The sequence below is a fragment of the Ranitomeya imitator genome, chromosome 5, assembly GCF_032444005.1.
Source record: "Ranitomeya imitator isolate aRanImi1 chromosome 5, aRanImi1.pri, whole genome shotgun sequence".
Classification (NCBI taxonomy): domain Eukaryota; kingdom Metazoa; phylum Chordata; class Amphibia; order Anura; family Dendrobatidae; genus Ranitomeya; species Ranitomeya imitator.
Window position 1 is genome coordinate 628,038,916 of NC_091286.1, and position 24,370 is coordinate 628,063,285.

At 46.3% G+C, this 24,370-nt stretch overlaps 1 protein-coding gene across 3 annotated transcripts in view; it reads left to right on the plus strand.

The window, feature by feature from the left end:
* LPIN1 (lipin 1) overlaps positions 1 to 24,370 on the plus strand; it is a 317,563-nt gene that overhangs the window by 193,320 nt on the left and 99,873 nt on the right. For all 3 annotated transcript variants that reach the window (XM_069728107.1, XM_069728108.1, XM_069728109.1), the window contains exons 5-7: positions 8,987 to 9,106; positions 13,380 to 13,509; positions 18,693 to 18,999. In XM_069728107.1, the coding sequence (XP_069584208.1) occupies positions 8,987 to 9,106; positions 13,380 to 13,509; positions 18,693 to 18,999 (557 nt within the window). The remainder of the gene's footprint in view (positions 1 to 8,986; positions 9,107 to 13,379; positions 13,510 to 18,692; positions 19,000 to 24,370) is intronic.

Sequence of the window (24,370 nt, forward strand, 5' to 3'; positions counted from 1 at the left end):
AGGACTCTGAAGAGCCCCAACTGAATGGAGCGCAGTACGATCATGTGCACCACTACTCCATTTATGGGAAGGTCCATGGTTATTGGGGACTTCGGAGCCTAAAGATATCATCTCACAGCAGCCCCAAAATTGACACGTCACATTAGATGCTCCAATTCTGGTGCTTTGCCCGGGTTTTCCCGATTGCCCAGGTACGGTGTCAATCGGGGTAAGGGGGGTTGGGGTTGATGTTAGCTCTAATTTATCAAAAATCACAGCTGACATAAAGCCCTGGGGTTAGTAATGGAGAGGTATCTATCAGACACCCCCATTACTAACATAGTACCGTATATACTCGAGTATAAGCCCACCCCCCTAATTTTGCCACAAAAAAACTGGGAAAACTTAATGACTCGAGTATAAGCCTAGGGTGAAAAATGCAGCAGCTACCGGTAAATGTCAAAAATAAAAATAGATACCAATAAAAGTAAAATTAATTGAGACATCAGTAGGTTAAGTGTTTTTGAATATCCATATTGAATCAGGAGCCCCATATAATGCTCCATACAGTTCATGAAGGCCCCATAAGATGCTCCATATTAAAATATGCCCCATATAATGCTGCACAAATGCTGATTATGGCCCCATAAGATGCTCCATAGAGATATTTGCCCCATGTAGCGCTGCACATGGCTCCATAGAGATGATTATGGGGTGTGTGTTTTACTACACAGAGGACTATAGAGTGTGCACTATACTATATGCAGGACTATGGGTGATGTATTATACTATATGGAGGACTGTGAGGTGTATTATTGTATATGGAGGACAATGAGGAGCGCATTATACTATATGAAGGACTGTGGCGCATTATACTATGTGGAGGACTATTGGGAGCATTATACTATATGCAGGACTATGAGGTGTACATTATACTACATGTAAGACCATGGGGTGCCTTATAATACTGTATATGGAGGAATATGGAGTACATTATAGTGTATGGAGGAGTATGGGGAGTGGATTATACTGTATGGAGGACCATGAGGGTGAATTATACTATTTGCAGAACTATGGGTTGCATTATACTATGTGGAGGACTATGGGGTGTGCATTATACTATATGGAGGACTATTCGGTGTATTATACTGTGTGAAGGACTATGGGATGCATTATACTAAACAAGCAAAAGTTTGGGCACTCTTGGTAATGAAAAATAAAAACACCCTGTCTCTCCCATCATTCCCCCTCTGTGTTTGACGTCTCAGCTCAGCAGGCATGATTATGTCACATTGCGCCGCACTGTGCTTGGCATTGGAGCTACTGAGGAGACCAGAGCAGCAAGGGAACATGGAGAGGTGAGTACATTTATGTTTTTTAAATCCATGAGGACTATTAGTGGAGGACTATGGGGGCTGCATTATACCATATTATACCATATGCATTATACCATATGTACTATATGGACCTGGGTGACTATGAGGACTGCATTATACTATATGTACTATATGGACCTGTGGATGACTATGGGGGCTGCATTATACCATATGCACTATATGGACCTGGGTGACTATGAGGACTGCATTATACTATATGTACTATATGGACCTGTGGATGACTATGGGGGCTGCATTATACTATGTGTACTAAATGGGCATGGAAGACTATGGGGGCTGCATCATACTTTATGTACTATATGGACTTGGATGACTATAGAGGCTGCATTATACTATATGGTACTGGAGGACTATGGGATCTGCATTATACTATATTGTGCTGGAGGACTGTGGGAACTGCATTATTCTATATGACGCTGCATAACTATGGGGACTGCATTATACTATATGTACTGTTGTGAATTCTGTGGTCGAGCTCCCTCCTGTGGTCATGAGTGGTACTTCGGCTGGTTCTGTCTATGAGCTTCCTCTGGTGGATGTGAGTGGGGCTGCGGCTTCTGAGTTTCCTTCCTCAGGTGACGAGGTTAAGTCGTTAGGTGCTGCTCTATTTAACTCCACCTAGTTCTTTGTTCCTGGCCTCCAGTCAATGTTCCAGTATTGGTCTTGCTCTCTCCTGGATCGTCCTTGTGGCCTGCATAAGCTAAGTTCTGCTTGTGTTTCTTGTTTGCTATTTTTTCTGTCCAGCTTGCTATTTTGGTTTGTCTTGCTTGCTGGAAGCTCTGGGACGCAGAGGAAGCACCTCCGTACCGTTAGTCGGTGCGGAGGGTCTTTTTGCGCCCTCTGCGTGGTTGTTTGTAGGTTTTTGTGCTGACTGCAAAGCTATCTTTCCTATCCTCGGTCTATTCAGTAAGTCGGGCCTCACTTTGCTCAAATCTATTTCATCTCTGTGTTTGTATTTTCATCTTTACTCACAGTCATTATATGTGGGGGGCTGCCTTTTCCTTTGGGGAATTTCTCTGAGGCAAGGTAGGCTTATTTTTCTATCTTCAGGGCTAGCTAGTTTCTCAGGTTGTGCCCGAGGCGCCTAGGTCTGGTCAGGAGCGCTCCACGGCTACCTCTAGTGTGGTGTGATAGGATTAGGGATTGCGGTCAGCAGAGTTCCCACGTCTCAGAGCTCGTCCTATGTTATTAGTAACTATCAGGTCACTTTGTGTGCTCTTAACCACCAGGTCCATTGTGTTTCTGAACCACCGGGTCATAACAGTACTGAAGGCCCAAAGTACTAATGCTTCTCAATAGAGGGAAGAGAGAAGTTCTGAGACCATTTTTTTTTCTTTGCACTGTGTTTCGTCTTTCTTTTCCCCTTTACATCAGGGTGGTTCAGAACACAGGTGTGGACATGGACATTCAAGGTCTGTCCTCTTTGATGGATAATCTCACTATAAGTGTACAGAACATTCAAGATTTAGTGGTTCAGAATCCTATGTTAGAACCTAAAATTCCTATTCCTGAGTTATTTTCTGGAGATAGAGCTAAGTTTCTGAATTTCAAAAATAATTGTAAACTATTTCTGGCTTTGAAACCCCGCTCCTCTGGTGAACCAGTTCAACAAGTAAAGATCATTATTTCTTTATTACGTGGCGACCCTAAAGACTGGGCATTTTCCCTTGCGCCAGGAGATCCTGCATTATGTGATATTGATGCGTTTTTTCTGGCGCTCGGATTGCTGTATGATGAACCTAATTCAGTGGATCAGGCAGAGAAAAATTTGTTGGCTCTGTGTCAGGGTCAGGATGAGGTAGAGATATATTGTCAGAAGTTTAGGAAGTGGTCTGTGCTCACTCAATGGAATGAATGTGCGCTGGCAGCAATTTTCAGAAAGGGTCTCTCTGAAGCCCTTAAGGATGTCATGGTGGGATTTCCTATGCCTGCTGGTCTGAATGAGTCTATGTCTTTGGCCATTCAGATCGATCGACGCTTACGTGAGCGTAAAAATGTGCACCATTTGGCGGTATTATCTGAGCATAAACCTGAGCCTATGCAATGTGATAGGACTTTGACCAGAGCTGAGCGGCAAGAACACAGACATCGGAATGGGCTGTGTTTTTATTGTGGTGATTCCACTCATGCTATCTCCGATTGTCCTAAACGCACTAAGCGGTTCGCTAGGTCTGCCACCATTGGTACGGTACAGTCGAAATTTCTTTTGTCCGTTACTTTGATCTGTTCTTTGTCATCCTATTCTGTCATGGCATTTGTGGATTCAGGCGCTGCCCTGAATTTGATGGACTTGGACTTTGCTAGGCGCTGTGGGTTTTTCTTGGAGCCCTTGCAGTATCCTATTCCATTGAGAGGAATTGATGCTACGCCTTTGGCCAAGAATAAGCCTCAGTACTGGACCCAACTGACCATGTGCATGGCTCCTGCGCATCAGGAGGATATTCGCTTTTTGGTGTTGCATAATCTGCATGATGTGGTCGTGTTGGGGTTGCCATGGCTACAAGTCCATAACCAAGTATTAGATTGGAAATCTATGTCTGTGTCCAGCTGGGGTTGTCAGGGGGTACATGGTGATGTTCCAGTTCTGTCTATTTCATCATCCACCCCTTCTGAGGTCCCAGAGTTCTTGTCGGATTACCGGGATGTATTTGATGAGCCCAAGTCCAGTGCCCTACCTCCGCATAGGGATTGCGATTGTGCTATCGATTTGATTCCTGGTAGTAAGTTTCCTAAGGGTCGAATGTTTAATTTGTCTGTGCCTGAGCACGCCGCTATGCGGAGTTACGTAAAGGAATCCTTGGAGAAGGGTCATATTCGCCCGTCGTCGTCGCCATTGGGAGCAGGGTTCTTTTTTGTGGGCAAGAAGGATGGTTCGTTGAGACCTTGTATTGATTACCGCCTTCTAAATAAAATCACAGTCAAATTTCAGTACCCCTTGCCGCTGCTGTCTGATTTGTTTGCTCGGATTAAGGGGGCTAGTTGGTTCACCAAGATAGATCTTCGTGGTGCGTATAATCTTGTGCGTATTAAACAAGGCGATGAATGGAAAACAGCATTTAATACGCCCGAGGGCCATTTTGAGTACCTGGTTATGCCATTCGGGCTTTTCAATGCTCCATCAGTATTTCAGTCCTTTATGCATGACATCTTCCGAGAGTACCTGGATAAACTCCTGATTGTATGCTTGGATGATATTTTGGTCTTCTCGGATGATTGGGAGTCTCACGTGAAGCAGGTTAGAATGGTGTTCCAGGTCCTGCGTGCTAATTCTTTGTTTGTGAAGGGGTCAAAGTGTCTCTTTGGTGTTCAGAAGGTTTCATTTTTGGGTTTCATTTTTTCTCCGTCTACTATCGAGATGGACCCTGTTAAAGTTCAGGCCATTTATGATTGGACTCAGCCGACATCTCTGAAGAGTCTGCAAAAGTTCCTGGGCTTTGCTAATTTTTATCGTCGCTTCATCAATAATTTTTCTAGTATTGCTAAACCGTTGACTGATTTAACCAAGAAGGGTGCTGATGTGGTCAATTGGTCTTCTGCTGCTGTAAAAGCTTTTCAGGAGTTGAAGCGTCGTTTTTCTTCTGCCCCTGTGTTGTGCCAGCCAGATGTTTCGCTCCCGTTCCAGGTCGAGGTTGATGCTTCTGAGATTGGAGCAGGGGCTGTTTTGTCGCAAAGAAGTTCTGATGGCTCGGTGATGAAACCATGTGCCTTCTTTTCCAGGAAGTTTTCGCCTGCTGAGCGTAATTATGATGTTGGCAATCGAGAGTTGTTGGCCATGAAGTGGGCATTCGAGGAGTGGCGTCATTGGCTTGAAGGAGCTAAGCATCGCGTGGTGGTCTTGACGGATCACAAGAACTTGACTTATCTCGAGTCTGCCAAACGGTTGAATCCTAGACAGGCTCGTTGGTCGCTGTTTTTCTCTCGTTTTGACTTTGTGGTTTCGTACCTTCCGGGCTCTAAGAATGTGAAGGCGGATGCCCTGTCTAGGAGTTTTGTTCCCGACTCTCCGGGTTTGCCTGAGCCGGAGGAGGGTATTCTCAAAGAGGGGGTAATTTTGTCTGCCATCTCCCCTGATTTGCGGCGGGTGCTGCAAAAATTTCAGGCTAATAGACCTGACCGTTGCCCAGCGGAGAAACTGTTTGTCCCTGATAAATGGACGAGTAGAGTTATCTCTGAGGTTCATTGTTCGGTGTTGGCTGGTCATCCTGGAATCTTTGGTACTAGAGATTTGGTGGCTAGATCCTTTTGGTGGCCGTCTCTGTCGCGGGATGTGCGTTCGTTTGTGCAGTCCTGTGGGATTTGTGCTCGGGCTAAGCCCTGCTGTTCTCGTGCCAGTGGGTTGCTTTTGCCCTTGCCAGTCCGGAAGAGGCCCTGGACACATATCTCTATGGATTTTATTTCGGATCTCCCCGTCTCTCAAAAGATGTCGGTCATTTGGGTGGTTTGTGATCGCTTCTCTAAGATGGCCCATTTGGTACCCTTGTCTAAATTGCCTTCCTCCTCTGATTTGGTGCCATTGTTTTTCCAGCATGTGGTTCGTTTACATGGCATTCCGGAGAACATTGTTTCTGACAGAGGTTCCCAGTTTGTTTCGAGGTTTTGGCGAGCCTTTTGTGCTAGGATGGGCATTGATTTGTCTTTTTCCTCGGCTTTCCATCCTCAGACAAATGGCCAAACTGAACGAACCAATCAGACCTTGGAAACATATCTGAGATGTTTTGTTTCTGCTGATCAGGATGATTGGGTGTCCTTTTTGCCTTTGGCTGAGTTCGCCCTTAATAATCGGGCCAGCTCGGCTACTTTGGTTTCTCCGTTTTTCTGCAATTCTGGTTTCCATCCTCGTTTCTCTTCAGGGCAGGTTGAGTCTTCGGACTGTCCTGGTGTGGATACTGTGGTGGATAGGTTGCAGCAGATTTGGACTCATGTAGTGGACAATTTGACATTGTCCCAGGAGAAGGCTCAACGTTTCGCTAACCGCAGGCGCTGTGTGGGTCCCCGACTTCGTGTTGGGGATTTGGTTTGGTTGTCGTCTCGTTATATTCCTATGAATGTTTCCTCTCCTAAGTTTAAGCCTCGTTTCATTGGTCCGTATAGGATTTCTGAGGTTCTTAATCCTGTGTCTTTTCGTTTGACCCTTCCAGCTTCTTTTTCCATCCATAATGTATTCCATAGGTCATTGTTGCGGAGATACGTGGCACCTGTGGTTCCATCCGTTGATCCTCCTGCCCCGGTTTTGGTTGAGGGGGAGTTGGAGTATATAGTGGAGAAGATTTTGGATTCTCGTATTTCGAGACGGAAACTCCAGTACCTGGTTAAGTGGAAGGGTTATGGTCAGGAAGATAATTCCTGGGTCTTTGCCTCTGATGTTCATGCTGCCGATCTGGTTCGTGCCTTTCATTTGGTTCATCCTGGTCGGCCTGGGGGCTCTGGTGAGGGTTCGGTGACCCCTCCTCAAGGGGGGGTACTGTTGTGAATTCTGTGGTCGAGCTCCCTCCTGTGGTCATGAGTGGTACTTCGGCTGGTTCTGCTTCCTCTGGTGGATGTGAGTGGGGCTGCGGCTTCTGAGTTTCCTTCCTCAGGTGACGAGGTTAAGTCGTTAGGTGCTGCTCTATTTAACTCCACCTAGTTCTTTGTTCCTGGCCTCCAGTCAATGTTCCAGTATTGGTCTTGCTCTCTCCTGGATCGTCCTTGTGGCCTGCATAAGCTAAGTTCTGCTTGTGATTCTTGTTTGCTATTTTTTCTGTCCAGCTTGCTATTTTGGTTTGTCTTGCTTGCTGGATGCTCTGGGACGCAGAGGAAGCACCTCCGTACCGTTAGTCGGTGCGGAGGGTCTTTTTGCGCCCTCTGCGTGGTTGTTTGTAGGTTTTTGTGCTGACTGCAAAGCTATCTTTCCTATCCTCGGTCTATTCAGTAAGTCGGGCCTCACTTTGCTCAAATCTATTTCATCTCTGTGTTTGTATTTTCATCTTTACTCACAGTCATTATATGTGGGGGGCTGCCTTTTCCTTTGGGGAATTTCTCTGAGGCAAGGTAGGCTTAATTTTTCTATCTTCAGGGCTAGCTAGTTTCTCAGGCTGTGCCCGAGGCGCCTATGTCTGGTCAGGAGCGCTCCACGGCTACCTCTAGTGTGGTGTGATAGGATTAGGGATTGCGGTCAGCAGAGTTCCCACGTCTCAGAGCTCGTCCTATGTTATTAGTAACTATCAGGTCACTTTGTGTGCTCTTAACCACCAGGTCCATTGTGTTTCTGAACCACCAGGTCATAACAATGTACTATATGGAAAAGGAGGGCAATGGGGGCTAGATTATACTATATGTACTATATGGAAGTGGAGGTTAATGGGGTCTGCATTGTACTACATGTACCATATGGAGCTGGAGGACTATGGGTGCTGCATTATACTATATATACCATATGGAACTGGAGGACTATGGGACTATGGGGGCTGCATCATACTATATGTACCATATGGACCTGGAGGACTATGGAGGCTGCATTATGCTATATGAAAACTCCAGGCATACAAAATATTCACTCACATATAACAGAGGACTGCACTGGGGCATGGAGGTAGGGGACTAAACCAGAATAGAGACTAACTCCTCCCACTCTCCTTCTCATATGAACCCCTCTCCCTCCGTTAGCCATGCAGCAAATGGTAGCTCTGACAAGGATTTTGTCACAGAGCCCAGATTATAAAGGGGAAAAGAGTGGCTAACCGAGCTCAGATGTGAGCACAGAGATTTCCAACATGGCGGATTAACCCCTGTTCTTGCTAGAAGGAATAAACACGTTTAAAATGGATAAGGGCTTCTTTTCAGCGCCGGAGTAGGAGCTTTCAGACGCTGTGGTCTTCTGGCTAAACACTGTCGCGGTAACCCCCGTGACGCTGAGACGGCTGTATATACATTCCATAGGAAACACTGAGACTGCTGTGTATACATCGCATAGGAGACACCGAGGCTGCTTTATATACATCACATAGGAGACACCGAGATTGCTGTATGTACATTAGTAGGAGACAGTAGAACTGGTGTATATATATCACGTTAGATACTGCAACTGTTGGTTCCATCATAGGGTCAAGAGCGAGTTATCTTCTCCCACAAAAAGCATCATGATACTTCCACTGGCCCGCGTCAGGGTGTAATCAGTCATTGCATACACTGCAGCGTTCCATAGTAAAGGGAGCGTGTGTGTGTGCTCACAATCTAAAGATGAATTTAAAGGTCTTGCTGGCTATCGAAAATAGGACTGGCAGACCAAGCACTGCTCTCACTGGAAATCTGGTCAGGGGTTGGAGGAAGTAACATTGTGGTCCATTTACTGCCCCTGGGCTGGAGTTTCCCTTCCCATGGACTAAAGTGTTGGGCAAAAATATTCAGAGAACCCTAGTCCAGCAGCCACATCCCGTTTTCCATGGCCATTGGACTAGAGGCCTGTGAACTTCTTACCTGCCGGTATCCCTGGTGCTACTTCTAATTTGAAGGCCTGGCGTGGCGTCATCATTGCAGTGCGATGCATACATGGCATCGTGATAGATTCTGTAACAAACGTTGAACCTGCAGTTTTTTTTTAACACCATAATGAATTATTACATTACCTTTTCTAGATCTTCTGTGCAGACCAGCTTTACTGACAGAGTCCATGAAATGGGCCAGGCGAAAGGCGGACCCTTCTCTAAAGCCGACACTTACCCGCACTCTGACGGAGAGTGGACTCCAGGACAAAGGTTTGTGCATCACATTGCGATTATCACACCGTGCATGAAGTAGAGGAGGCAAAGGAGAGTAACTCTGTAGAGGATCAGACTACAGAGATTGTTTGTTTGTAGTCTGTTACCATGGAGACACATAACTCTGCATAGGAGCTGTAGACTAAAAACGGACGAAGTTTATGATCAATAGTGTTTGCAACATAGTCCTGCTCTTAGCTGTAATGTGGATGTAATTGCACCCAGTGCAGGAAGCCCTAGGAAAAACTACAGAACGTTTACTAGAAAAGATCCACGTTGACTGATGTCAGTTTGCTGCCCATACGCATCCGATTATTGACAGATACCACTCTATGCTATACTCTACTAACACCCAAAGCTACGATCACTCTTCTGTTGATGGCCACAGTCCTTCTTGGTGATTCTGCCGGACACTTCTATAACAAGCTGATTTATGTATTATTTGGGGCACCTTGGCGCCATGCGCTGTGTGTGACATCAGCCGGGTAAAACGTTTAGTCCAGTGACTCTCACAACTACCACGTGAATTTGCACATGTCTATGAAGAAAGGGGACTAAGAAGTTGCAGGACACATTAACTTATCGTCAGATATTTCACCATGTGATTTTTATGATTGAATAAAGGTTATGTTTTATCCCTGTCATCGCTGGTGCCTCAGAATCTTGGATTTTCTGCAGTAATATATTTTGAAGTCCAAGAGCTTTATTTAGTTTTTTTTTAATAAGGGAATGACAAACCTATGTTACTGTATTGTGCTGTCTTAGGCCTCAGTCACACCTCAGTTTTTCACGTAAAAGTTCTCTCCTTTTTTTTTTGGCGTTCATACCCATAAAAGTCTAAGGGGCTGTTCAAATGTCTGTGATTTTTTTTTGGTCTGTTCAAAATCGCAAAGACATGTCCGATATTGATTTAAATAACAGATCAAATGCGCCAATGAAAGTCTATGGGTGCGTAAAAAAAATCGCACTGCACTTGGATGCCATCTGTTTGCTCTTTTTCACTGACTGATAGGAAATAATCAAGATCCTTTTTTTTTCTCTTCAGTTTTCGTTATCGAAAATCAGTGATGAAACTTGGTTCTTTTTTCTTGTAGGTCAAAAAAACTGAGGCCTTAAAGTGCACTTGTCCTTTCCAACAAAACCAGAGAAAAAAACACAGCCTTAATCCCCCACAAGATGTTTAAACAACACTCCTGCGTTTTTTGCTTATTTTTATGTCACTGCCGGTATCACTAATGTCCAATCCCTTCCCCTATTAATATAGTGACCAGCTGCCATCTTCTTCTGCCCTCCGATCGTCTTCTGCCAGCTGAGACCTGCTGGATCTCTCCAGTGTTTGCTGAAAGTCACCTCTCATTGTAATTCTATGAGAGCCAGAATGATCTGCTTGTAGACACTGAGAGCTTGAGACTGGTAGCTCTGACTTCCTGCATTCCTCAGGAGCTCATGTCACATGATGATGGCGTAGCAGCTCTGGGAATAGCAGAAGATGGCAGCTGAAAAGTAGAATACTAGATAGAGGCAAGGAACATGCATTAGTGACATCACTCCAGTGGTGAAATAAAAAAAAAAAATGGCAAAGTCGTGCTTTTACAAACTTTTGGTGCACACACCAGTCTTGTATGCTTTGGATCTATCCTAATTCTCATGCTTTAAAATTTGGCATCTACTGTTTTTCAACGGCTGATTCCTCTTCATTAGCATTTCTGCCAGCACTTTCTGAGCTGGAACTTTCTTTCCCTCATTTCTCAGCATTCATTGCTCAACCATTGTCCAGTGGCATGCCTGCACTGAACTAAAAGTTTGCTTCTCCGTTAAGACAGTTTGCAGTTTGGCAGACAGGAGAGCAAGAGCAGGAGGAAGTTATATTGTGAAAAAATGTATACTGCTAGAATAATTAATCTCTAGTGATGAGCGAATATATTCATTTCTCGAGCATGCTCGAGTGTCCTCCGAGTATTTTTTAGTGCTCGGAGTTTTAGTTTTCCTCACCTCAGCTGAATAATTTACATCTGATAGCCAGCGTAAGTACATGTGGGGATTCCCTAGCAACCAGGCAACCCCCACATGTACTTATGCTGGTTAAGAGATGTAAATCATTCAGCTGCGGCGCTAAAAACTAAATCTCCGCGCACTAAAAAATACTCGGAGGACCCCCGAGCGTGCTCAGGAAATCTTGAGTAACGAGTATATTGGCTCATCACTATTAATCTGTACTTCTAATCTCCATGATGTAATTTTGTCAGGCTCTATTACAGTTTTTTAATTAATTCTCATTAGCGGCTCATTAATTTTCCTGAAATCCATCTTGGTATCTCTGCTGCTGGAGACTGATTGCACTTGACAACAGGCAGTGGACAGTAAGTCAGACAGAAGTGCGGCGAAGCTGCCAGCTCCTTGGAATTAATTGTTGGGGTGAAGACAGCATAATGTTGACATAAAGGGATTTGCAGATTGTCACATTATCTATCACATGAGATCACTTTGTCTGAAAGCGGAGAGACCAATTGTATCCGATCCTGCGGTTTATCAGCTCTCTATCATCCATGTATGGTGTAATCTATAGAGTCACTGCAGCATTTGCCACGATGCACCTCAGCATGATGGATAATGGGGGAGTAATGGAGGAACATCACTAAAACAAACATGTCAGAAGTGGAGAGAGATCTTTAAAAGCCGAGCTATACTTGAAGATATTGTGATGTTCTTAAGGATACATTTCCAGCCCATAAATACTACCGTACAGTGCACTTTATTGAAACGTCATACGGCCAGGCTGACTGATCTCAGCAGCTCCATCCTATGACATGGATGAAGAGACACATTTTCTTTTTAACTTCAGCAGATCTGTTTCTCTATCTTGGTGTAATGTACAAGACGAGAACATGTCCTGCGTGCAGAAACTCATCGAAAACTCATTAATGAATGAGATTCTGTCCTCTTCCTGGAAAAATAACGGCGGCGGACGCCTTCCCCATGATTCATCGGAAATTCCGAGCACATTCTCCAAGATAAATCAGCCTGGGATTGAATTACCGAGGGTCACTACATCTATAAAAGCCTCTGTGAATGGCTTACAGGGAGATTTACTCTCCACTACTCTAAAGATTAATATCACGTACCCTACAGATATGTCGATGGCCGTGTCCCATCCCGATCACCGCGGCTAGAAGTAATGGAACCGCTGCGCACTCTAATTACCTTCAGAGGAAGATTGTGATCTGTCTACAGGGGCTTCTCACAAAATTAGAATATCATCAAAAAGTTAATTTATTTCAGTTCTTCAATACACTTGCAATAGGATCCCTCTGTTTGTAATGAGTCTATATAATATATGAGTTTGACTTTTTGAAATAAATTCACTTTTTGATGATATTTTAATTTTGTGAGAAGCATCTATCTATCTATCTATCTATCTATCTATCTATCTATTATCTATCTCATATCTATCTATCATCGATCTATTTATCCCATATCTATATATCTCATATCTATCTATCTATCTATCTATCTATCTATCTATCTATCTATCTATGTATCTATCTATCTATTATCTATCTATCTATCTATCTATCTATCTATCTATCTATCTATCTATCTATCTCATATCTATCTATCATCGATCTATTTATCCCATATCTATATATCTCATATCTATCTATCTATCTATCTATCTATCTATCTATCTATCTATCTATCTATCTATCTATCTATCAGTTTGAGGAATACAAAATGTCTACTAGTTTGATCCTGATGTCATTACCACATAGGTGCGGACCACTGATGGATACAGACATTAGATGCCCCTGTTCATTAACAATATATGGGCCCTTTACAGCCCATTAGTTCATCCTCAGGCTCATCACCAGCTGCATTGATGGTGGACATGGGCCCGCTTACCTCCTGGCAACGGCACAGGTTGCACCAATGGCCATATCCATATGCCCACCTCTGGTGTGGGTCCTACACCTGACACCACCACCCATCAGCTTCAATCACCCCCACCGGATGTAGATGGTGTGCTGAGGTGTCTTGTTCCATTCACCATTTACATCCGGCTGCTGGTGGAGGTGATAAGGACCCCGCAGCTCCGTGCACTATAGGGGCAGCTGCGGGGTCCTGCTGCTCAGCTCTTATTGAGGAGAATATTTTACTCATGTATATAGCGCCATCATATTCCATAGTGCTTTACAGAGAATAGGAGGTAATGTGATGTGCACCTTAAATTACTGCAATATTTGTATTATTTCATTGTCTCCCCTTTTTTCAGTCCTCCAGGTTCCCGTCCCGGGACTCCCAAAAGTGACTCTGAATTAGTCAGCAAATCCCAGGAGAGGGGAATGGGCCCTAGCGAGCTCCCAATGCACTGGGCTTGGGGAGAATTACCTCAGGCTACCAAGGTAAAGTGGTCACGTCTATAGCAGGATCCTCCAGCATTGTATACTGTCATTTCTTACACGCACAGCCAGGGGGCGCCAGATACCAAGGCCTGACTCACTTTCCATCCATACCGGGGACAATTCTCTTACTTTTCTATGAAAGGAAACCCATGGAAAACACTCACAAGCTCCATTATCTTATACTTTTCTGAGGCATCAGCAAATTGGGGGGGAAAAGGGGATCAATAATATGAAGCCAAAAACGGCATTTTAGATTAGTTTATTGCTCCTGTGCAAATATAAGATCAGACAAAGTATAAACTTGTGTCAAATCCCCCTTAAATCAGCGACTGAACTACCCAACTGGTGTAATGGTGGCACCTATTATACTCCAGGTCCACCTCCTGCTCGGCTCGTCTGTCTACACGATGGCCGCTGGTGGAGGAGCAGGTGCCCACCAAACCCCTCCATCAGTCGCTTTGAAATGACAAATTGGTTTCTCAAGTGCATCGTCTCTCAGTTGGAGACGCCTGATGGAGAAGCCTTTACTCCATTTATAAATATGTGGCAGGATTTTAGTTGCCGAAACTTGGCCATGGACGCCGAACCTAAAGAATTTATGGACAATCAGCTCCTGCAAAAACTCTGGGTCAAACCGATCCATGGAGTTATTTCTAAGGCAGGGTCTGGAGGAGAGGAAGGAGGACACATGGATTCAAAGATCTCCACCAAGAGAAATCTCTCTATGACTTTCCTGCTCTCTGCTCCTCAGCACCCTGTCCCCCGCTCTGTAAAGTTACAGGGTCTCCACTTCGTGGCTGAGTTGCTGCGTTCCTTCCAGTTCTCAATAATATCACTCACAGGTGAGGGGAAGATTTAGGAGAGAAGAAATGTCATGAAATGATTTGTTACATCGGTGGTTCCTTTTTCAGGACTGCCCTGGTATCAGTGAGCTCTGTACCACCAGCCGTTCTGTCACATGTTAGTAAAAGCAAAAGGTATGGAGGCAGTTGGGTGTTATACACCGCAGGGCGAGTAGCTGGATGTTCTACTCCGGGGAGCAAAGAGCTGGATGTTGTACTCCGGGAACAAAGGGGTGGATGTTATACACCAGGGGCCGAATGTTATACACCAGGGGTGAGGGGCCGGAAGTTGTACACCAGGGGTGAGGGGCTGGAAGTTATACACCTGTTAGCGAGAGGCAGAGGATGAGTGGCCAGAGGATGTACACCAGAGGCAAAAGGCCAGATGTTGTACACCTGTATACCAGGGGTGAGGGGCCGGAGGTTGTATACCAGGGGTGAATGGACGGATGTTATACACCCAGAGCAAGGGGCCAAATGTTATACACCGGAGGGTGAGGAGCCTTAGGTTATACAGTGGGAGATGAGGGGCCAGATGTTATACATCGGGGGCCAAGGGGTCGGATGTTATGCACTTAGGGGATGCGGATGTTATACTGCATACTGAGGGATGGTGTGGGGTCAGATGTTATACATCGTGGAGTGGTGAGGTGCCAGATGTTATACACCAGGGGGTTAGGCGCCGTATGTTGTACACCGGGGCAAAGAGCCGGATGTTGTACACCGTGGGATGATGCAGGGCCGAATGTTATACACCATGGGATGGTGCATTGCTGGATGTTATACACCGTGTGGTATGGTTGTAAGCAGGTTGCGGGATGCAGTGACAGACAGAAGGCAGAGCAAAAGTTAACAGATTTAACAGTTTAATCAAACAGGGTATTAACTCCTTGCAGGGAGATAAATGGTTAAAGGGTAGATAATAGGAATAACAAGTGCAGAACAATAACAGTGCCGTTGTTAGACTTATCGTGTCCTTTATGCTCCTCCACCGCAGAAGATTCCGCAGGGGTTCCAGCGCCGGCAGCTGCCTGAAATATGTCCACAGAAGGGGTCCTTAGAATGATCTGTCTTCTGGCGGCAGCGGTCGGTCTCCGGTACCTTCTGCTGAGCCTCCAGTCCATAAACTTGTACGGCCAAAGTAAGAAGTCTAGCAACTGGCGGGGCAGGCCGCATGTGTCTGTCCGGCACCCGGCTTTCTTCCTTCTGCACGTGCGCGGTACTCACAGTTATAGACCGCACGGAGCCTCTCTCTCCTATGGTCCCGCTGAAGTTGGCAGGAGGTGGCAAGCTCGACGGGTTGCAGTGTTTGCGCTCAGGGGACGGAGCACACTGCTCACCCTGCTGCACTCTGCTGGTTCATGCCTAATTGCCCCTCACTGCACGCGCTTTTGCTTTTATCACGCCCCTCCTACCTGGGTCAAGAGGTTGGTCCGGTCCCTCATTTCTTCCCCACGGTAACAGGGGAGGCAGCCTCAATAGTTCCGGACCCGGCAAGCAGGTACCCGCAGCCTGGTCTTCCTCCTTACATGGTGATGGAGCCGCATGTTATACATCGTGGTGTTCTGAGGTGCCGGATGTTATACATCGGGGGGTGAGGCACCGAATGTTATACACCGAGGGCAAAGAGCTGGTTGTTGTACACCGTGGGATGATGCAGGGCCGGATGTTATACACCTTGGGATGGAGCAGGGCTGGATGCTATACATCGTGGGATGGTGTGGGGCCAGATGTTATATGCCATGAAATGCTGCAGGGCCGGATGTTATACACTATGGGGTGAGGGGCCGGATGTTATCCATTGTGGGATTGTGCAGGGCAGGATGGTAAACACCGTGGGATGGTGCAGGGCCGGATGTTATACACCGTGGGGTGAGGGGCCAGATGTTATACACCGTGGGGTGAGGGGCCAGATGTTATACACCGTGGGGTGAGGGGCCGGATGTTATACACCTTGGGGTGAGGAGCCGGATGTTATACACCGTGGGGTGAGGGGCCGGATGTTATACACCAGGGCCAATGAGGCCAAATGGAAAACATAAATTCAATGATTAAGTGGTGTCTAAATGTTCGGAAGGTGCGGGATGCAGTGACAGACAGGAGACAGAGCAAGGGTTAACAATTGTAATTCACACTGAGATTCTCCACGCAGGGAGGTTAAAGGTTAACTCGGGGGGTTGGGTTGGCAGTTCAAAAAATATATTTAAGATGCAGGGGTTAAGGAACAGTGGAAAAGGTATTAACAGTTCTTGGGGGGTTAACTTATTCTGTCAGATGTTTGTCAAGACGTCCTCGCATTGTCTGAGTCAAACGGGGCCCGGCAGACATACACTGGTGAATCAGGGCGCAGATGACAGTCCTGCACCCAATCTCCCTCTGGCAGCACGTGCGCAGTACTCACTAGCCCGGAATGTTCAACACCGCTTTGTGGTCACTAACGGGCACCCTGCACGTCCCTCCTCACAGTCTCTGCCAGCGGTAGTGGGGAAGCTCGAGCGCGGGCCTGCGCTACACTGATGCTCAAGGGCCGGAGCACTTACATCCCCCTGCTGCCACTGTCTCTTCCCGCCAAGTCTGCCCATTTCCATGCACGCTGAGAACCTAAGCACTTAGCCACACACCCCTGTTTCTGCCTGCAATGAATGGTCCGGTCTCTTAAGGTACCGTCACACATAGCGACGCTGCAGCGATACCGACAACGATCCGGATCGCTGCAGCGTCGCTGTTTGGTCGCTGGAGAGCTGTCACACAGACAGCTCTCCAGCGACCAACGATCCCGAGGTCCCCGGTAACCAGGGTAAACATCGGGTAACTAAGCGCAGGGCCGCGCTTAGTAACCCGATGTTTACCCTGGTTACCATCCTAAAAAGTAAAAAAACAAACGCTACATACTTACCTACCGCTGTCTGTCCTCGGCGCTCTGCTTCTCTGGTCTGGCTGTGAGCGCCGGGCAGCCAGAAAGCAGAGCGGTGACGTCACCGCTCTGCTTTCCGGCTGACCGACGCTCACAGCCAGAGCAGGAGGAGTGCAGAGCACAGCGCTGGAGGACAGAGAGCGGTAGGTAAGTATGTAGTGTTTGTTTTTTTACTTTTAGGATGGTAACCAGGGTAAACATCGGGTTACTAAGCGCGGCCCTGCGCTTAGTTACCCGATGTTTACCCTGGTTACCAGCGAAGACATCGCTGAATCGGTGTCACACACGCCGATTCAGCGATGTCTACGGGGAGTCCAGCGACGAAATAAAGTTCTGGACTTTCTTCCCCGACCAGCGATCTCCCAGCAGGGGCCTGATCGCTGCTGCCTGTCACACTGGACGATATCGCTAGCGAGGACGCTGCAACGTCACGGATCGCTAGCGATATCGTCTAGTGTGACAGTACCTTTAAACTTCACCCCGGACAACAGAGGAGACAGCCCCGACAGTTCCATACCCGGCACAAAAAAGGTACCAGTGGCAAGGTCCCTCTTCTTAAGGCCCCTTCACATTTAGCGACGCTGCAGCGATACCGACAACGATCCGAATCGCTGCAGCGTCGCTGTTTGGTCGCTGGAGAGCTGTCACACAGACCGCTCTCCAGTGACCAACGATGCCGGTAACCAGGGTAAACATCGGGTAACTAAGCGCAGGGCCGCGCTTAGTAACCCGATGTTTACCCTGGTTACCATGCTAAAAGTAAAAAAAAACAAACAGTACATACTTACCTACAGCCGTCTGTCCTCCAGCGCTGCGCTCTGCTTCTCTGCTCTCCTCCTGTACTGTCTGGGAGCCGGAAAGCAGAGCGGTGACGTCACCGCTCTGCTTTCCGGCTCACAGCCAGTACAGGAGGAGTGCAGAGCACAGCGCTGGAGGACAGACGGCTGTAGGTAAGTATGTACTGTTTGTTTTTTTTTACTTTTAGCATGGTAACCAGGGTAAACATCGGGTTACTAAGCGCGGCCCTGCGCTTAGTTACCCGATGTTTACCCTGGTTACCAGTGAAGACATCGCTGGATCGGTGTCACACACGCCGATCCAGCGATGTCTCCAGGGAGTCCAGCGACGAAATAAAGTTCTGGACTTTATTCAGCGACCAACGATCTCCCAGCAGGGGCCTGATCGTTGGTCGCTGTCACACATAACGATTTCATTAACGATATCGTTGCTACGTCACAAATAGCAACGATATCGTTAACAATATCGTTATGTGTGAAGGTACCTTTACACATATACTTCTGTCCAGGCAGTGCATCTGTCTGTCTCTGTGTACACATATCATTTGCATACTTTCTTCTTTATACTTTTTTTTTTCAGACTTTTTCATTCATTATTCTTCTGATAATGTGATGTTATTTTTCCCACAGTCTCCACATAAAGTGAAAGAACAAATTGTGGTGAACATAAGTCCTTCAGAGAGCACACATTTCCGAATCATCCAGAACATGAATGAGGAAGGGAAGGTCACCCTGTCCGAAGTAATAGAGGAGCAGCCAGCACCACTGACTGCAGAAGAAGTTGGTCCTGAATGTGACACTCCAAAAATGAGTGAACCTGATATTGAATCTTTGGGAGCTGCAGCCCCTGCTTTCCCCACTCATGAAGATGTGATCCCCACATCAACACCTATTACTCCACCAGCCAGCAAGACTGACTCTCCTTCCAAGAAGAAAGGTATATTCGCTCTGGTCACAATACATTTTATTTTAAGAATGGCTGATAGTTCCCCCTCATCGCTCCTGGGTATAGTAGTGCTGAATATATTAAAGATTTTGTGGCCTAATCATTGGGGTTTAGATTTGCTTGCTTGCAGTCCCATGTAATGCCTAAGATTACAAATTAAACTGTCATAGTGAAATGTCTCATAGCACCAAAATAAGCTGTAATTGAAATTAGCTGTTCATGCACGCACCGTGATAAATGCAGTGTAAAGCAAGGGGAAAACAAAACAGCAGGGATGAACAGACATTGGGGCAGAGGTGGATTTGAGACTACACTAAAACCTGTAAAAACCTTACTAACATCACCACCTACACCAAATAAAACCTGCATTTGGTAATACAGTGTCATCTAAAAGTTTGAGCACATCTCCCTTGTATCTTAGTCCCCCAAGTAAATAAATAATTATATATATATATATATATATATATATATATATGTATCTTTTTTTTCATTTTTTACAATTTAAAAATTACAAAAAGGAAAATGGGCTGATGCAAAAGTTTGGCCACCCTCGGAGATTTGTGTTCTTAGATAACTTTGACCAAGGTTTCAGGCATTAATTGCCCTGTTAGGATTATGACTTGTTCACTTTCATCATTAGTAAAAGGCCAGGTGGTGCAAATTTCCCAGCTTTGTAAAAACCCAGCCTCCTCTAACATCCTGCCTAAAAGCAGCAGCCATGGGTTCTAAGCAGCTGCCTGGCACTCTGAAAATGGTGGAGGCCCACAAAGCAGAAGGCTGTAAGAAGATAGCAAAGCATTTTCAAGTTGCCCTTTCCTGAGTTCGAAATGTAATTAAGAAATGGCAGGAACAGTGGAGGTCAAGACCAAGCAAAATTTCAGTGAGAGCTGTTCATAGGATTGCTAGAGAGGCAAATCAGAACCTCCTCTTGACTGCAAAAGACCTTCAGAAAGATTTAGCAGACTCTGGAGTTGTGTGGTACATTGTTCTACTGTTGAGAGACACCTGCACAATTATGGCCTTCATAGTAGAGTTATTAGAAGAAAACCTCTGCTGCGTCTTCACCATAAAATTCAGCATCAGAAGTATGCAAAAGAACATCTAAACAAGCTTGATGCATTTTGGAAACAAGTTCTGTGGACCAATGAGGTTAAACTAGAACTGTTTTGCTACAATGATCAAAGGTATGTGTGGAGAAAAAGGGCGAAGAATTTCAGGAAAAGAACTTCTTGCCAACCAGTAAGCTTAATAATGATAATAATAATAATCTTTATTTTTATATAGCGCTAACATATTCCACAGCACACACATTATCATTGCTGTCCCCGATGGGGCTCACAATCTAAATTCCCTATCAGTATGTCTTTGGAATGTGGGAGGAAACCGGAGTACCCGGAGAAAACCCACGCAAACACGGGGAGAACATATAAACTCCTTAAAGATGTTGTCCTTGGTGGGATTTGAACCCAGGACTCCAGCGCTGCAAGGCTGTAGTGCTAACCACTGAGCCACCGTGCTGCCCATAAGCATGGGGTGGATCAATCATTCTTTTGGGGTTGTGTTGTAGCCAATGGAACGGGGAACATTTTAGGGGTAGAGGAAAGAAAGGATTCCATTAAATTTCAGCAAATTCTTGATGCAAACCTAGCATCATCTGTAAGAAAGCTGAAGTTGAAAAGAGGATGACTTCTACAAATGGATAATGATCCTAAACATCAGTCAAAATCCACAATAGATGACCTCAAAAGGTACAAGCTGAAGGTTTTACAATGGCCCTCACAGTCCCCTGATCTGATCATCATTGAAAATCTGTGGCTAGACCTCAAAATAGCAGTGCATGCAAAATGACCCAGAAGTCTCACAGAACTGGAAGAATGTTCTAAGGCTGGTTTCACACTTGCCGTGTTTTTTCGGCCCGGCTTTGCATTTCTATGGGGCCGCAGAAAAGGGCCGCAAAAATCCGGAGGAGCGCCGTACGCCGTAAGGCCGTGAGGGCCGTATTTACGGCTGTGAAAAATTATCGCGCGAGCTCGATATATTTCACGGCTTACGGACACGGCCCCTATTGTAAATCAATGGGGCCGCAAAAACAACGGAAGGTTGTTTTTCCGGTGTGCCGTCACTTCTGGTTTTGCGGACCGCCGTTTTTTTTCCCCCAATACTTTTGCTATAGTATTGGGAAGCTGGAAAACGGTGATCCGCAATTTTTTTGCTGTCCGATATTGCAGCAGACCTTGAAAATTGCGGCGATATGGCCCGCAAAAAAGGTTCGCAATAATGAGCCGCAAAAAACATGAAGCCTTAGGAACAATGAATGAAAATCCCTCAAACCGGAATTGAAAGACTCTTGTCTGGCTGCAAAAAGTGTTTACAAAGCTGTGATACTTACAAAAGGAGGTACTAACTATGCAGGGCGCCCACACTTTTACATCTGTCCATTTTCCTTTTTGTAATTTCACACTGACAGTTATTTTGACCAGGGGTGCCTGAACTTTTACATGCTACTGTAACTATGTGAAGTGTGCTGAGGTCACAGGGACTCAGAGCGCTCTCTCTCTTCACATCTTCCACGAGCAGTCATTGTTATAAATATTAGCTACTAGTTGCTGTAGAAACATGTAATCCTGTTTTTTATTTCCTACAAATGTATGACTTAAATATGTATATTTTTTCCCTTAAATACAAAAGAAATGAGTCCTGATTCTACTGCTCTGTAAATTGAAATTCACTTTTTTAGTGGGTAGTTTTACATTTTCAGTTTTCTGCCAGCACTATATGTGCAGGAAGTTTCCAGCATATATTGCATCTGATTTTGTTCAGTGGCTTGCCTTACCTGTCCTGAACTGGAATGCTGTATGTTATACTTACAGGTATACTTTTCAGGTTGAAAGAAGAGACAGGTTTATCATGCTGATCTAAAAAATAGAGAAAAATCTCATTAGGCAGATGCTATTAGGGGAAAAAAAGTCCCTCCTGACTTCACATATGGCAAATCAGGCTAGTTTCCTGGATCAACATCCCATGTAACTTGACAAGGCAGGTGGACAGAAGCCGATAGACCAAGACCTGCCCCAGCTTTGGTTTGAGAGACCAAGACTTGTCCCCGCTTTGCTTTGAGAGACTAAGACCTGCCCCAGCTTTGCTTTGAGACACCAAGACCTGCCCCAGCTTTGCTTTGAGAGACCAAGACCTGCCCCAGCTTTGCTTTGAGACACCAAGACCTGCCCCAGCTTTGCTTTGAGAGACCAAGACCTGCCCCAGCTTTGCTTTGAGAGACCAATGCCTGCCCCAGCTTTGCTTTGAGACACCAAGACCTGCCCCAGCTTTGCTTTGAGAAACCAATGCTTGCCCCAGCTTTGCTTTGAGACACCAAGACCTGCCCCAGCTTTGCTTTGAGAGACTAAGGCCTGCCCCAGCTTTGATTTGAGAGACCAAGGCCTGCCCCAGCTTTGCTTTGAGACACCAAGACCTGCCCCAGCTTTGCTTTGAGAGACCAAGGCCTGCCCCAGCTTTGCTTTGAGAGACTAAGGCCTGCCCCAGCTTTGCTTTGAGAGACCAAGGCCTGCCCCACCTTTGCTTTGAGAGACCAATGCCTGCCCCAGCTTTGCTTTGAGAGACCAAGGCCTGCCCCAGCTTTGCTTTGAGAGACCAATGCCTGCCCCAGCTTTGCTTTGAGAGACCAATACCTGCCCCAGCTTTGCTTTGAGAGACCAAGGCCTGCCCCAGCTTTGCTTTGAGAGACCAAGGCCTGCCCAAGCTTTGCTTTGAGAGACCAAGGCCTGCCCCAGCTTTGCTTTGAGAGACCAAGGCCTGCCCCAGCTTTGCTTTGAGAGACCAATGTCTGCCCCAGCTTTGCTTTGAGAGACCAAGGCCTGCCCCAGCTTTGCTTTGAGAGACCAAGACCTGCCCCAGCTTTGCTTTGAGAGACCAAGGCCTGCCCCAGCTTTGCTTTGAGACACCAAGACCTGCCCCGGCTTTGCTTTGAGAGACCAAGACTTGTCCCCGCTTTGCTCTTACAGACCAAGATCCATTCCTGCATTGCTCTTACAGACCAAGATCCACTCCTGCATTGCTCTTACAGACCAAGATCCACTCCTGCATTGCTCTGACAGACCAAGGCCCGCCTCTGCTTTGCTCTGACAGACAAAGGCCAGTCCCCCGCTTTACTCAGAGATACCAAGACCTACCCGCGCTTTATGCCGAGAGACCGAGAACCTCCACCACCACTTTGCGCCGAGTGACGGAGAACCGTGAACCCCACTACTTTTGTGTGGAGAGACAAAGATCTGTCCCTTCTTTCTGTAACTGTTTTATGGGACATCAGTTTTAGATAAAATAATTTGCAGATTTCTCACATTATCTATAGACGGCAGCCGTCTGGTGGGATTATACCATGTAACTGGATCATCGCTGTGCTGTCGAGGACTCGACACAAAAGCCCCCTTAGGATCCTACTCTTGAAGGATCCATTTTGTATATCTGCTGTAGCGATCCGTTCTGATGATTGCTGAATGTCTGGGTTCAGGAAATATGCAATCGCTGGAAACCAAAGCGTTATGCAAATGTCGGCTCCTGGAACAATCTCATTGTATTCCAGAGGCAGCAATGCAAATAATAGAACAAGTAAACACTTGGGATGTGCCAGGCGATGGGATGTGTTCATGCATGGCTCCTGCCGGCTGCTGGAGTCTCTCCTGGCTGACATTACTTCACATCACTGCTGTTTGCGTTGATCGCGTCCAAGTCGTTTCAGCTGCGCCTGTTGTGTTTCCGGATTATTCTCTGCCGCTGCTTTGTGGCTGCTTCCAGTCCTATCTACACACTCCAGTCCGTGACTCTCTGGGGTCGATCCAGCTGCACCGCCATGATAGACTGCGAGCGTTATGCAAAGTTTAGCGATGGTTGACAAGTCCTGTGGCAAATATTATTACAAGCTATCGGTGTAGGAGATAAGTGGAGACATCATGTATTTTCCCCTTTCAGAAATTGTTTTTCCCTAAGCTCCGTTAGCAGGAAAAATCCGAACTATTCTTAACTTGCCCTCCCTGGGTCACTCTCCCTGGATAACTCGCCCTTCCTGGGTTATCTTCCCTGGATAACTCACCCTCCCTGGATAACTCGCCTTCCCTGGATAACTTGCCCTCCCTGGGTCACCCTCCCTGGATAACTCAATCTCCCTGGATAACTTGCCCTCCCTGGGTCACCCTCCCTGGATAACTTGCCCTCCCTGGGTCACCCTCCCTGGATAACTCGCCCTCCTTGGATAACTTGCCCTCCTTGGATAACTTGCCCTCCCTGGGTCACCCTCCCTGGATAACTCGCCCTCCCAGGATAACTCGCCCTCCCTGGATAACTTGCCCTT